This window comes from Trichosurus vulpecula, chromosome 4 (genome assembly GCF_011100635.1).
Source record: "Trichosurus vulpecula isolate mTriVul1 chromosome 4, mTriVul1.pri, whole genome shotgun sequence".
In the NCBI taxonomy this organism is placed as follows: domain Eukaryota; kingdom Metazoa; phylum Chordata; class Mammalia; order Diprotodontia; family Phalangeridae; genus Trichosurus; species Trichosurus vulpecula.
In genome coordinates, this window is record NC_050576.1 from 281,581,646 (window position 1) to 281,595,323 (window position 13,678).

The 13,678-nt window shown below is 40.6% G+C and overlaps 1 protein-coding gene across 3 annotated transcripts in view; it reads right to left on the reverse strand.

The window, feature by feature from the left end:
• The window catches only part of PLCD4 (phospholipase C delta 4), a 28,618-nt gene that overhangs the window by 9,506 nt on the left and 5,434 nt on the right, over nucleotides 1-13,678 (reverse strand). For all 3 annotated transcript variants that reach the window (XM_036755315.1, XM_036755313.1, XM_036755314.1), the window contains exons 2-6: nucleotides 8,747-8,805; nucleotides 8,433-8,591; nucleotides 6,364-6,592; nucleotides 4,467-4,596; nucleotides 2,816-3,047 (exon numbers count right to left, since the gene is read on the reverse strand). In XM_036755315.1, the coding sequence (XP_036611210.1) occupies nucleotides 2,816-3,047; nucleotides 4,467-4,596; nucleotides 6,364-6,592; nucleotides 8,433-8,591; nucleotides 8,747-8,771 (775 nt within the window). In that variant the 5' untranslated portion in view covers nucleotides 8,772-8,805. The remainder of the gene's footprint in view (nucleotides 1-2,815; nucleotides 3,048-4,466; nucleotides 4,597-6,363; nucleotides 6,593-8,432; nucleotides 8,592-8,746; nucleotides 8,806-13,678) is intronic.

Sequence of the window (13,678 nt, forward strand, 5' to 3'; positions counted from 1 at the left end):
AAAATCATGTTTTTAAATATATAAAAACAAAATACATATTTTTTTACAAGGGAAAAGAAACCAATTATATTGAAATACAATTATCAAAATATTTTAGAAACAGGCTCATGGACCCCAGGTTAAGAACCCTTGGATGGGACTAGATGAATTCAGTTCCTTCCAATTCTAAGATCTGAGGGAGGGATGAAAATGGGACCATGGAATTAGTATCTCCAAGTATATGTCCCATCATATTTATCCTCCCCCCTCACTTGGAAACCCCTACCCCATCTATTTTACAAACCATGTTCCATTCCAGCTCCCAAATCCTGATCAAGAAATGCCCCCTCTCTACGAGGCCTTTCCTGTCTAGTACTACCCGTCCTTCAGTCATTTTCATGTCAAAACTCTGACCTCTAGAACTTACGAATAGGATGATGATGATCCTAACATTAATTCATGTTCATATAGCATGGTAAGGTTATGTAGCATAGGGATCAGCAATGACAGCAGGAGAACTAGATTTGAAGTCAGTGGGGACCTGGGTTCAAATTCTGGTTCCTTTCTACAACTATGATCTTTGACAAATTATTTCTTCTTTCTGGCCCTCAGGGTCTTTATTTGCAATAAAATAGGGGTGCGGGGCTAGATAATTTCTAAAGTCTTTTCCAGCTGTCAATCCTATGAACCCTACATAATAGGTACCTTAGAGGTACTGACCCTGTCATTTTACAGGTAAATAAACTAAGGCTGAGTTTCAGGGTCATACAGCATAGCGGTAGAACGAAGTTAGCGGGACCTAGGTCTCCTGATTCCTAGCCCCATTATCCATATGAAATAATATGTCTTCTGATCACTCGTATTACTTTGGGTTTTTTTATGAATATCTGTTTTGTCTCTCCCCATAGCAAACAGGGACCACATGTCATTCTATATTTCTCTTCCTCCTCAAATAGCTACATGAAGCGAGGAGCCTGTGCCCAGTGGATTGAAATGATGGCATGTCTGCCTATCTCCCATTTATGTCAGTGACATTCATTCAACAAATATGTATTCAGTGTCCTACTGTGGGCATGTGACACACATAGGACAGCATGAATGGAACTGATATATTTTGCATCCTGAGGGGCACTGGTATTTACTCTCAGTCTTTCCATCAATACATATTTATTAAGCACCTACCATGTGCTATGTGCTGGGGATACAAAAAGAGGGGAAAGACAGTCCCTTCCCTCAAGGAGCTCGCAATCTGACACATTTCTGTTACTTACTGTTCCACCATTATTTCTTTCATACCCTAAACTTGTAATAGAGATGTATAATTCTCCTCTGCTAGAAGGGAGGGAGAAGATTGGGAGCCAGGCCACCTAGGTCTAGTGTCCAGCCCTCACCCGCCTCGTTTCTGACTCACTCTGTTGTCTACACTTCTCCCAAGTCAGATCATAGATTTAGAACTAGAGGGAATTTAGAGATCATCAACCTGGCCGCTAGGGTGCACAGTGGACAAAGTGCAGAGTTGGAAGTCCTAGATTTTAACAGTAGAAAGTATGGCGCCATTCACCTCATTTCATTCTTTCTATTTTGTATTCCTCTACTTAGAGATGACCCTAGGTTCTCAAAAGTATGCCAGAAGAGCAGAAGCAACTCGTCTGAGTACAACCATGTAGTGCGGGGACTGGAGTGAAGAAGACCTGAGTTCAAATTCAGTCCAAGGCAGTTGCTCTCTATGTGACTTAGGCCAAGTCACTTAACCTCTACCTCAGTTTCCCCATCTGTAAAATGGGATAATAATAGTGCCTACCCCACCAGAGCCGCAGTGAGGATCAAATGAGATAATTGTGGAGTGCTTTATACTACATAGACACTAAATATCATCCTCATCCTCATCATTATTGTTATCAGTGTTGGTATTATCATTATTATTTATTCTGACTATGTGAGCCCCAGGCGGCTCTCTAAGACTATAAATTGTAGAAGAGTTGCTGATCTGCTTTGGTGGAATGTCTCCTCATTGGGCAGTTCCCTATGCTGATGAAATGACAGGTTTGGTCCAAAATTTAAATTAAAAAAAAATATACTGAGAGAGAAGATGGGAGGTCAGGAGGTCGATAAGCAAGCTATCCTCCCTCTCTGCGGGGCACAGACTGAACCTGCAGCTAGATCAAAGTTAGACGCCAGAATCTCTTCACAGTGAAGGATGAGAACAGGTGCTTGGCATTCGTCAGAGGACTTGGGTTGGAAACGCTGCTCTCCACTTACTACCTTGTGTGACGTTGGACAAGTCTCTGCATCTCTAGGGGGCCTTAATTTCCTCATCTGCAAAATGTGGGGATTGGTCTAGGTGATTTTTTTCCACAGTGGATAGAATGCTGGACCTGGAGTCAGGAAGACCTGAGTTCAAATACGGCCTCAGACTAGCCTGTGACCCTAGGCAAGAAATGTTACCCTGTTTTCCTCAGTTTCCTCATGTGTAAAATGAGCTGGAGAAGGAAATGGCAAACCACTCATCTGCCAAGAAAACCCCAAATAGGGTCAGGAAGAGTCAGACACAGCTGAAAATGACTGACAATGAGGAGCTCTTTTCTAGACCTAAATCTGTGTTTCCACTAATAGTTACTGCGGCAATCACTTCTTCCCTGAAGATTTAGTCAGTGTCATGAACCTTGGTTCCCAGAGATAAGATGCCACGATCAGGGGCAAGAAGAGGGATTTCTAGCCAGTCCTGGGTTAGATAAAGGGCTCCTCGTGAATCTGTACTTCACTCTTTAGCATCCCACACCATCATCCTGTTCCCTTTCTTTCTCTCTTCCCCACCCCCACTCCCAAACACATGTACCACTGTCTGATGGTTCATAGCGAGCAATCAGTTCCAAGGCAAGATCGGAAGCATGGTCTCCCTCTTTCTGCTCTTCACGAAGGAAATCTGAAAACTCCAGCAGCGTCAACTTCTGGCCATCCCCTGAGAGGATTTCAAACAGCTCCAGGATCTCCGAGCGCTGGGTCAGGGCCCGATAGAACTCCACAAATTCCTCTCCTTCCAACATCCCCGACTCTGACTTGTCCGCAGCCTGCGAGGGAAGTTGTGGGGACAGGGTTTTCAGGGACCCCATTCTCCATGCACTCAACCCCTCAACACCAGACACCATCCATGCAAAGAAGTTGTGAGGAAACAAACTCTTTGTCATTTAACTTCTCATGTGTCTCATCTCTCATGAGACAAGATAAATATACATCTTGTCTCCAATGTCAATCGGCCAATTAGTCATTTATTAAGCATTTACTATGCTCCAGGCATTGGGGATGCACAGAAAAACAGACAAAAGACAGTCCCTGCCCTCGAGATGCTCACAATTTAATGATAATCCAATATGATATTACAAACTCTTTAAGGGCAGGAATTATATCTTAGACTTAAAATAGATCATAAAATTTAGAGCTAAAAAGAAACTTACAGACCATCTGGCCAAAAGATTCACCTTTGCAGCCCACCATGGCAGCTGTGGGGTTATTGAAAGGATTCTGGGAATCCATGTGCAAATACATAAATAAGCAAACATAACTTCAGTAGATTGAATAAAAATTATGATGATGATAATAAAAGATAATAGCTAGCATTCATAAAGCATTTTACAGTTTACAAAACATATGTACATACATACATATATGTGTGTATGTATATATTTGTATATGTGTGTGTATGTATATATATGTATTTTATATATATACACAAAATTTCAATCCTCATAACAACTCTGGGAAGCAGGCACTTCATTATCCCCATTTTACAGGTGAGTAAACTAAGACTGAGAAAGTTTAAGCGATTTGCACAGATTTAGTAAGTTTCTGAGACAGGACTTGAATTTAGGTCTTCCTGACTCAAAGATAGAGCTCTACCATGCCCCCTAGATGCCTCACACCCATATGGAACATATGTGTATGGCTTTTTTTTCAAATGTATGCAGATGCTTTTTTGGTTAATAATTTATAAACTAATTTTAAAGCATCACAAGATTAATAGTAATTTTTAGTTATTCTGTATTTTCCCAACTAATGAATATTCACTACAACCAGTACTATCATATGGGGAGGTAGTCTGTGAAATATTTTATCATCAAAAATGAATCCTCAGGGGAAGCTAGGTGGTGCAGTGAGTAGCGCACCAGCCCAGGAGTCAGGAGGACCTGAGTTCAAATATGACCTCAGACACTTGATACACTTACTAGCTGTGTGACCTTGGGCAAGTCACTTAACCCCAATTACCCTGCCATCCCCCCCCAAAAATGAATCCTCATACCCAAAAAGTTTGGGAACCATTGATCTAGACCAAGTCTAGGTGGTACTTTGGATGCCCTTCCCCCACAGTGCCTAGCTAAGCAGATAGAGATTTAATAAAGTATTAATTGATTGAACAACTAATTGATATCAAGGGGTGGCTTGAGCAATGAGGTTAACTGGACCTTTTCATCCCTCCCCACTGGGATGCATACCTGGAAGAGCTGGAGAGCATGCTCAGGGTCCATGTCTACGTTCATCAGCCGTAGTAATCGCTGCACCTCCCGGAAACTCATTCTCCCATCCTGGTCTTTGTCCCCCTGCTGAAACCAATCACTCAGCCATCTGCATCAGGGTGAAGGAAAACCCCTAGGCTGGGTTTGGGGTTTTTGTTTTGTTTTGTTTTGTTTTTTTGAGGGGGTTGTGTGTTAGTATGAAGGATAGATGATCCGAGAAACCTGAAATGATTCCATACCTTTTGACCCATCAAAGTACAATAATTTCTCATCACAAATACCCTAATTCTACCCAGGATCCTTAGCACATCAGGTCCTTATTTGGCTTCTTTGTCCCTGTCTCTGCTTCCTCCCTTTTCGTCTTCCTGTCCTGAGCGTAAGACATCTCCTGTTGCCCCTTTCTCTTGTCATTCACCCCTGGGGTCCTATCATGCTATGCTCTTGGGCCCATCTCTGTTATTTATATATCACAGGGCATCGCCATACTGGGCCAAAGTCATTCTCCCTTTTGCTGCCCAAAGTCCATTCCCTTGCTCCATCTCTGTGGCTTCCTTTAGTTCAGAGGTCTTAACCATTTCTTTGTGACACGGTGTATCAGTAATTAATGTGGTACTTTCTTTTACTGTTTTCTCTTTTAGCACTTATTTAATCAAGTGCCCTTGAAGAGTCTGGTCTTTGTTTCTTTGATTAAATCAGGAGTCTTTGATGACCTCCTTGCCTCAAGAGAAAGTCTAGTTTACATGGGTTTGACTCACATATTTGTGACACCAGAAGCTTTTAAGCCACCTGGGTTTAAGTCAGGCCATGTGGATTTAAGTCGCATGTTTGTGATGCTTTTAGGTCACGTGGGTGAGTTGCATGTTGAGACACCCTTTGACCCTGAACAGAATATATAAACTCAAGAGGTTGGCGTTTTTCCTTGGGGCTCTTACTCACTCGAAGAGTGGTGAGGGACTCCGGGCAAGCCATTGTAACTGCCCCCCCACCCCAGCTTTGCTAACCCAGATGTTGGTTTGTATTTAATCTGCTTATAACGTATATTTGTAATTTGTTTGTATTTGCTCTGAAGTTCAGGGTGCTGGCTTTTCCTCCTGAACTAAGTGAATGATATTTATGTTGGATTAAAGTGAGATTGTAACCCTTAAAGTCACTTTCCTTAGTAAAGCAGATCAAAGGAACCTGTGTTAGTGGCCTTCTGTGTGCTGGTTGTTGTTGGTTTTACACAGCCACAGTAGCTGCTAGCAGACTGTTATTACACATGGACTCCTTTGGTAGGCTGGTGAAGCCTGTGAACTGCTTTTTTCAGAATAATGTTTTTAAATGCATAAGATTACAAAGGAAATCAAATATATTAAATATAGTTATCAAAGTATTTTTTTAAATTCACCTACCCCAGGTTAAAAGCCCTTGCAGGGGAGAGGGGAATGGATGAGTGGAGAGAGAGAGAGAGAGAGAGAGAGAGAGAGAGAGAGAGAGAGGGAGAGAGAGAGATGGATGGGTAGACAGATAGAAGAGACAGACAGATGATAGATGGATAGATAGATGGATGGATGGATAGAAGAGATAGATAGATAGATAAATGGATGGATGGATGGATGGATAGACAGATGAAAGAAATAGATAGATGGTGGATAGATAGTTGGATAGATGCGTGGATAAGATATAACATGAATTACTATGTGACAGGTAATGTGCTGAGCACTGAGCTACACTACATACGCTTTGTGATTACCTTCTAAGCCCCTGTCCTCACCCCCACCTCAGCCCAATCACATCATAATCCTGGTCCTTGATGTCCCATCATTCCTCTGTTCCTATCACTGATATCTCAGGACTCCTCCCATGTATACAACCAGTTTCCTCACTGGAAGGATACTGGTCCATCTTCTCTTGCTGGTCCATGCTGGTGATGATCTCCAGCAGGCGCCGAAGCCCTTGCACCCAGCTCTGTGCCTCCTCAATGCTGCCTGCCACTAGGTCCAGGTTGGGGCGGCGCCCATGGAAAACAACTGTGAAGCCATGCTCTAGGGGGATTTCATCTGCTAGGCTTCGCAGCAGTTCTGATTCATGGCCCTCTCGCACTGTCTCCACATCTGAAATGGAGACTAAAAATGGAGAGGAAAGAGCAAGACAAAGGAAAGAGAAGGAAGAAGAGTCAGGATTTTGTTTTGTTTTGTTTTGTTTTTTAGTTCTTAGGCTTTTAAAGTCAATGACTTTGTTGTGAGGTCTCGGAGAATCTCAAAAATGGAAGGGACCTCAAAGACCATCTAGCCCAGTGGTCTTTAAACTTATTGTCTTAAGACCCCTTCATGCTAAAATTATTGAGTGCCCCAAAGAGCTTTGGTTTATGTGGGTTATATCCAGAAGTGTGCTGGTAAATGTTTAACAATTGCCTCTCCAGGGAGAAAAATATACCCATGTCACACTTTTAAGTTTTACATGAATAATCAACATTTTCTCCAACACTTTTAAGTCTAGATAATCAATAAAACAACAAATCAAGTCCTAAGTTGTAATTTGCCAATTTCAGAGGTATAAATATTCACACTGAAAATTTAACAATTGGCTCTCTTGAGCTGATATGAGCCAGCTCCAGCACACCATTTTTAGAACTATCACTATAAAATAGACATTCAAATGGATAACATTTTAAAATATGTATTAATTCATTAAAAATGATAAACCATTACATGTTAAAATAAATAACATTTTTTATGAAAAATGACTATGTTTTCTTTTAAATGATTAGAGTGGCATTGTTTTATATATTTTTGCATATCTCTTTATTTTATTTATCATATTTATTTTATTGTCAAGTGTGACAATAAAAGACAGCTAGATTCTCATGTCTGCTTCTGCATTCACTCTGTTGTGAGATGTTGTTTTGGTTGAAATAGATGAAGAAAATGTGGCCTCACACGGTTTAGTTAGTAAAAGGAAGAGTATTTTAATAAGCAAATAATGTCTTAGTATTATTATAAAGGAGGGCAGCTAGGTGGTACAATGAATAGAGAGTTGGGCCTGGAAACTCTTTGTGACCCTATTTGGGGTTTTCTTGGCAAAGATACTGGAGTGGTTTGCCATTTCCTTTTCCCGATGAGGAAACTGAGGCAAACAGGGTTAAGTGACCTACCTAGGGTCACACAACTAGTAAGTGTCTGAGGCCAGATTTGAACTTAGGAAGATGAGTCTTCCTGATTCTAGGCCCAGTATTCCATCCACTGTGCGACCTAGCTGCTCAATGTGTGAAAACTCATGAAAAGTAAATATGCTACAGTTTAGAAATTCTTATTGAACCTAATTTCTGATTCCAGCTCTGCGAGGGAGAAAATTAATCATTAGCTTTTCCTGTCCACCAGGGAACCAAATTATTTAACTCTTCTGAAGACACCTGAGATTAGATCTTATTTTGGCCTTTGCATTTTAAGAGACCTAGAAGGCCTTCAGCTTGATGAGCAAATTGACCATGGAGAATTTATGAAAGAATGTAAATAAGAATGATGTAGGATAAGAAGGCATGCTGGGTTGCTGTCTGTACTGCTAGAGGGAATATCCATATTAATGATATAATAGATCTATTGTTATAAAGCATTCTAGGCTATGGGTCAAAAGATGGCACTCTTAGAGTGATCAGATCATGAGGTTTTAGAACTGTTAAAATGGACTTGGCTAATGGTGTTTATGAAATGTTGGCATTGATTTCAGGTAGAATTTTTAGAAGCAAATAAGAAATCATAATACCTTCCCCAAACCCAGCTCCTGCTAGAAATACAACTATTGTGTCTGAGTCCCACAGGGGACACACAGGCACAAATATAGTCATCTTGCTCCTGGATACTTTTGTAGTTCCTGTTATCTGTCCCCAGCATGTAATCCCCAGGCTGGTACTGCCTCTCGGTGTCTTTTCTCCCTTTCCCCATCATCCCTTTCTCCACAGTCACTCACAGCTGGGTTTGGTTCTTCCACCAGCCTGCCGGGCATACCAAACGGTCATTCCATCATCCTGTAGCCTATAGTATCTCTGTTTCTTCCAACTTCGGGATTTGACCTTGCGAAGCATAGAACCATTCTGCATCAACAGCAGATCGTCATCCAGAGGCAGCCCTGCAGGTAGGGAAGGCAATGTGACAGAAAGCTGATTAGAGGATCGGAAGAGACCATGTAGACAGTTCTAGAACTTCATCCAAGTCATCTTGGTCACCACCTCCAACACTGCCTCCTGCCTCCCCCCATCCTCCTTTCTTCCGATTGATACTCACGAATGCTATGCAAGGGTGACGCCATGACCCTCACAGCTCCCAGACTTCACAGAAGGCACCTGCTGGGGCAAGAGGGAATGTCAGATATTGGGGTTACATTGAAGCAGATAATCTTACGGAAAGGACCCCAAAGGACACTGAGTCTAATCTGTTCTGGATTAAGAATTTACTCCATAACACTCCCAACAAGTGGATATCATGAAGACATGTGAAGATATGATGACAGACTCTGTGAAATAATCAAACTGCAAATCTACATGCATTTGTAGACTGTTAGGGCTGGAATGATCCTTAGGAATTATTAAATCTATAGAAGCATATATAACACTAAGACTTCAGGAAGACCAGAATTCAAATCTGGCCTCAGACACTTGCTAGCTAGCTATGTGGCCCTTGGCAAGTTCACTGATGCCTCAGTTTCCTCATCTGTAAAATACAGATAATAATAGCACCTACCTCACAGGAGAGCTGTAAAGGCAAAATGAGATAATTGTTGTAAAGCACTTTGCAAACCTTAAAAAAAACACAATATATAAATGCTAGCTATCATTATAAAGAAAGATGTGGAGTACTACCGTAAGTACTGCAAGAAATACTGTAAGAAATAATGAACAAGTTGATTTTGGAAAAAACAAGGAAAGACTTGCATGAAATAATGAAGAGTGAAATGAGCAGAATCAAGAGAACATTGTATACAGTAACAGCAATATTGTTTTAAGGATGACTTTGAGTGAATAAGTTATTCTGAGTGTCGTAAATACTCAAGTCAAATACAAAGGACCTATAAAGGAAGATGCTACCTACCTGCAGAGAAAGAACTGGTAAGTAGAAGTGTGCATAGTATGGTTTTATACACACACACACACACACACACACACACACAGAAAGAGAGATACATATATAAATATATATACATAGCTATATCTATATATAAGATATATCTATACATATATACATAGCTATACTATATGTGTGTATATATGTGTGTGTGTGTCAAATGGTGGCTTTCTCTAGAGAGAGATAGAGAGGGAGGGAGAGAGAGTTTGGAATTTGAAATGTAATTAAATTTAAATTTAAATTATTAAAAAACTATTTTAATTTAATTTTAAAAAGAAAAAATATCATGAATGGCTTAATCCAAAGTCCTTGGACTTAATCAAAAACTAATTTGTATTCTTTGAAGAGAAGATTTTATCAGTTTCAGGAAGGAATCTTTATTTCCCGAAATTAGGAGACTTGGTCTTGTTTATCTCTATCAAAGAAGAGTAGAAATGTCTTTAATTATATTAGGAGAAATATCTCTTTGTTCACCTTTGACTAAATTAAAAGGGGAGTAGCTGAAGGAATGATTGATTTTAGAAGTTATTTTTTTCTGAGTGAACCAGCAATAATATTACTTTACTCTTGTTTCAGTAAATCAAAAAACCTTACATTTAACCCCCTTACCTTTGGTTTATTTTGATGTGGAAGTGTCTTTTGTATGTCTGTAGGAATGTGGGGCAACTAGGTAGCACAATGGATAGAGTGTCAGACCTGGAGTCATGACTCATCTTCATGAGTTCAAATCTGACTTCAGAAACTTACTAGCTGGGTGATCCTGGGCAAGTCACTTAATCCTGTTTGCCTCGGTTTCCTCATCTATAAAATGGGCTGGAGAAGGAAATGGCAAACCCCTCCAGTATCTTTGCCAAGAAAACCCTAAATGGGGTCACGGAGAGTCAGACACAACTGAAAAATGATTGAACTGAATCTATAGAATGTAAGTGGAAATTACCCGGGTGGTAGAGAATTTTGATCGGCCCTAGGAACTTTGCCAATTTGGACCTCTCTCATAGCAGGAATGCATGCCTAATCATAAATCGTCTCTGAGAACTCTTGGCTAAGGTTTTCTTCCGTAAGTCCAACGCCCTCATTTTACTGCTAAGAAAACAGAGACCCAGGGTGGTTAACAGTACTTGCCCAACGTCACATAGCAAAGCAGTGAGAGAACAGGAAACAGAACCCAGTTCTCCTGAGTCCTGGTCCAATCTCTACCTTGTCCTGCTTTCTGAAATAGACGCAGATCTCTTGACAGACCAGTTTACTGATGCTATTTTAAAAAGGAAATAAAGTTAATCTGGTATAATTCATTTTTATTTTTAGTAAGCCATACTAATTCCTAGTAATCCATACTACCATTTCTATGTGTTCACAATTCATCTGTGTAATAAGCCGTTCTAAAACAGCCTGGGGATTAATGTCAAGCTCACTGAGAGATCCTTTGCAGGCTCCACTTTCTAAAAATCAGGGCTTTCTCCTATCTCTGGTGTTTTGATATCTGTCTACTATGTCTCAGAGACCACCAGAACATCTCCCCTGCCTAAAGTTTCTTCGGTCATCTGGAATCTAATTCATCCACACCTAGAGACGTGAATCATTGAGAATCTAGGTGTTCCTTTATTTTAGGCTTCAAATATCTGTTGTTGTTTGTTAAAAAAAATTCTATTGCTACAGCTTGTTTTTATATCATGTTTATTTCTGAATATATCCTTCCCCTTCCTCTACTCAGCCCGCTGCCCATGCCTTACAAGAAAGAATAATAAAGAAAAAGGAAAAGAAGTTTAGTAAAAGTAACTAGTACATGGGTGTAGTAGGAAAAGCACCAGGTTTGGAATCAGAGGACCTGGTTTGACTTACTACCTGTGTGATATTGGTCAAGTCACTTTTTAAGTCCCCAATTTTCCTCATCTATAAAATGAGAGGGTGCAGCCCTCTCTAAAGTCCTTTTCAGCTCTAACTCTATGACCCTGTGGTCAGCTGAATTGGACAGGATAGGTAGTTCCACACCTATAATATCCCAGCTCTGCAAAGGAAAGAAAGGTTGTTGGGTTGTTGTTTTTGTTCAGTCATGACCCCATTTGAGGTTTCCTTGGCAAAAATACTGGAGTGATTTGCCATTTCCTTCTCCAGATCATTTTTTACAGATGAGGAAACTGAGGCAAACAGAGTGGAGTGATTTGCCCAGAGTCACCTAGTAAATGTCTGGGGCTGGATTTGAACTCAGGAAGATGAGTGTTCCTGACTCCAGGCCTGGCACTTTATCCACTAAGCCACCTAGGAGAGACAGACAGACAGACAGACATTTTCTTATCTTTGACCCAAGCCTGCTCATCAAACACCTCTTTAACCTATGTTCTTCTATATTGTCCAGGATGAAGGCTGGAGTAATCCAGGGTGGAGAGAGAAGGAAGCTATATCACCTTTTAAAATACCATTTTAAAAGAACTATTCTTTTTAAAATTTTTATTTAGTATTTTATTTTTCCTCAGTTACATGTAAAAACAATTTTTAACATTCATTTTTTAAAACTTTGGGTAAGAAGAACTATTCTTAAGAAAGATTTTACATTTGCCTAAATTTTACTGTTTTAAAAGAAAAGGAACCAAATTAGGTCTAGGAACCAGTCGTCAGAGTAGATCCATTCTGTGTTCTATGCCTCCTTACACCCAAACATCCTATGATAGCCATACATCCTCCAGCCAGACTTTGCTCCTCTTGCCCTGCCTTAGTGGGGATGGAGAACAGCAAGGTAACCCCATCACTGTAAACACCTTTCAGAATCTTGAAATCTTCCCCTCTAGCATTTTCTCGCTTAGCTCCCTCGTGAGACTCATTTTTCAGGCTTGTCTGTTTCTTCTCAGCTTTCTGGTCATAGAGAATCACAGAATGTTGGAGCTGGAACCTCATTCCTCAGGTGATCTAATACAACCACCTCATTGAGCAGATGAGGAATCTGGGACCCAGAAATAATTTGAGCTAGTGTGATGGGGTGAAAAAACATTAGTCAGCCTTCACATCCTGACCCCTGCCTACCTTTCAAACCTCACTGCACATATATTCCCCCTCCTGTCCTCTGAGAACCAGTCAAACTAGCCCTCACCTGAAATGTACTCCCTCCTGACTTCTACCTCTTAGAATCTCTCTCTTCCTTCAGACACACATCTCAGGAACCAGCACCTACAGAAAGTTGTTTTTCTGATTTCTCCCCTCCTTTCCCCAAATTGCTAGTTCCCTCCCTCCCTAACTACCTTAAATTTAACTGGCTTGACTTTATTTTGTATTTATTCTATATACTTATTCTATGTATTTAATATTTATTAAATATTATGTACTAAAATACTTAGGTATTTATTCTATATACTTATGGGAATGTAGATCCTTTGAGTAGGATTTATTCCATTTTTTTTTTATTTGAATTCCCAGGGTCTTGCACATAGTACCTAGGGCTGGGACTCAGAGCATTCTGTAGAAAGGATAGTCCCCTTTGATTTCCTCTGTAAATAGTCTAGAAATTGAAGGGTAATGCAACTGGCCCAGCCCTCAGAAAAACAGATTTCTCTCTTTTTTTTTTTAAAGATTCCTGAACTGGCCAGAGCCCTCTCTCCAAAGCTGGAGTGTGACCGCTCCTTCCCTTATCACCCCTGCCAGACATCTTATCCTGAGGGCTGGGCATTGACCACATCACTTCTCAGTCCTTTGATTTCACTTTCTGAGGCACAAGAGATAGAGCTGTTGTTTGTGTCTGAAAGGTGGGACCCACTTTATTCAACCTTGGATTGTTCACAGACACTGGCGCCTCACAAAGGACCATGAAATGGAGACAGTAAGAACAGGTCACCGTATCTCTACTGTTTGACAGTTGGAGGAAATAGCTTTGATCTCCCTTGTCAAAACTTCCCTATCCACTCCTCCCTCTATCTCCACATCAGGGTTTTACCTGTGTTCAAATAAGATATGATCATCTGTGGCATTGATTTCATCGAGAAGAGGGCTTTGATGAGTAGAAGGTCAAGACAGAGGAAGGGGTTGGTCTTAAGAAATAGGTTGGTCTTAAGAAATAGGTTGGTCCTCTTCTCAGCAAAGTCTGTGTCTCAAGCCCAGAATGGGCCTTCC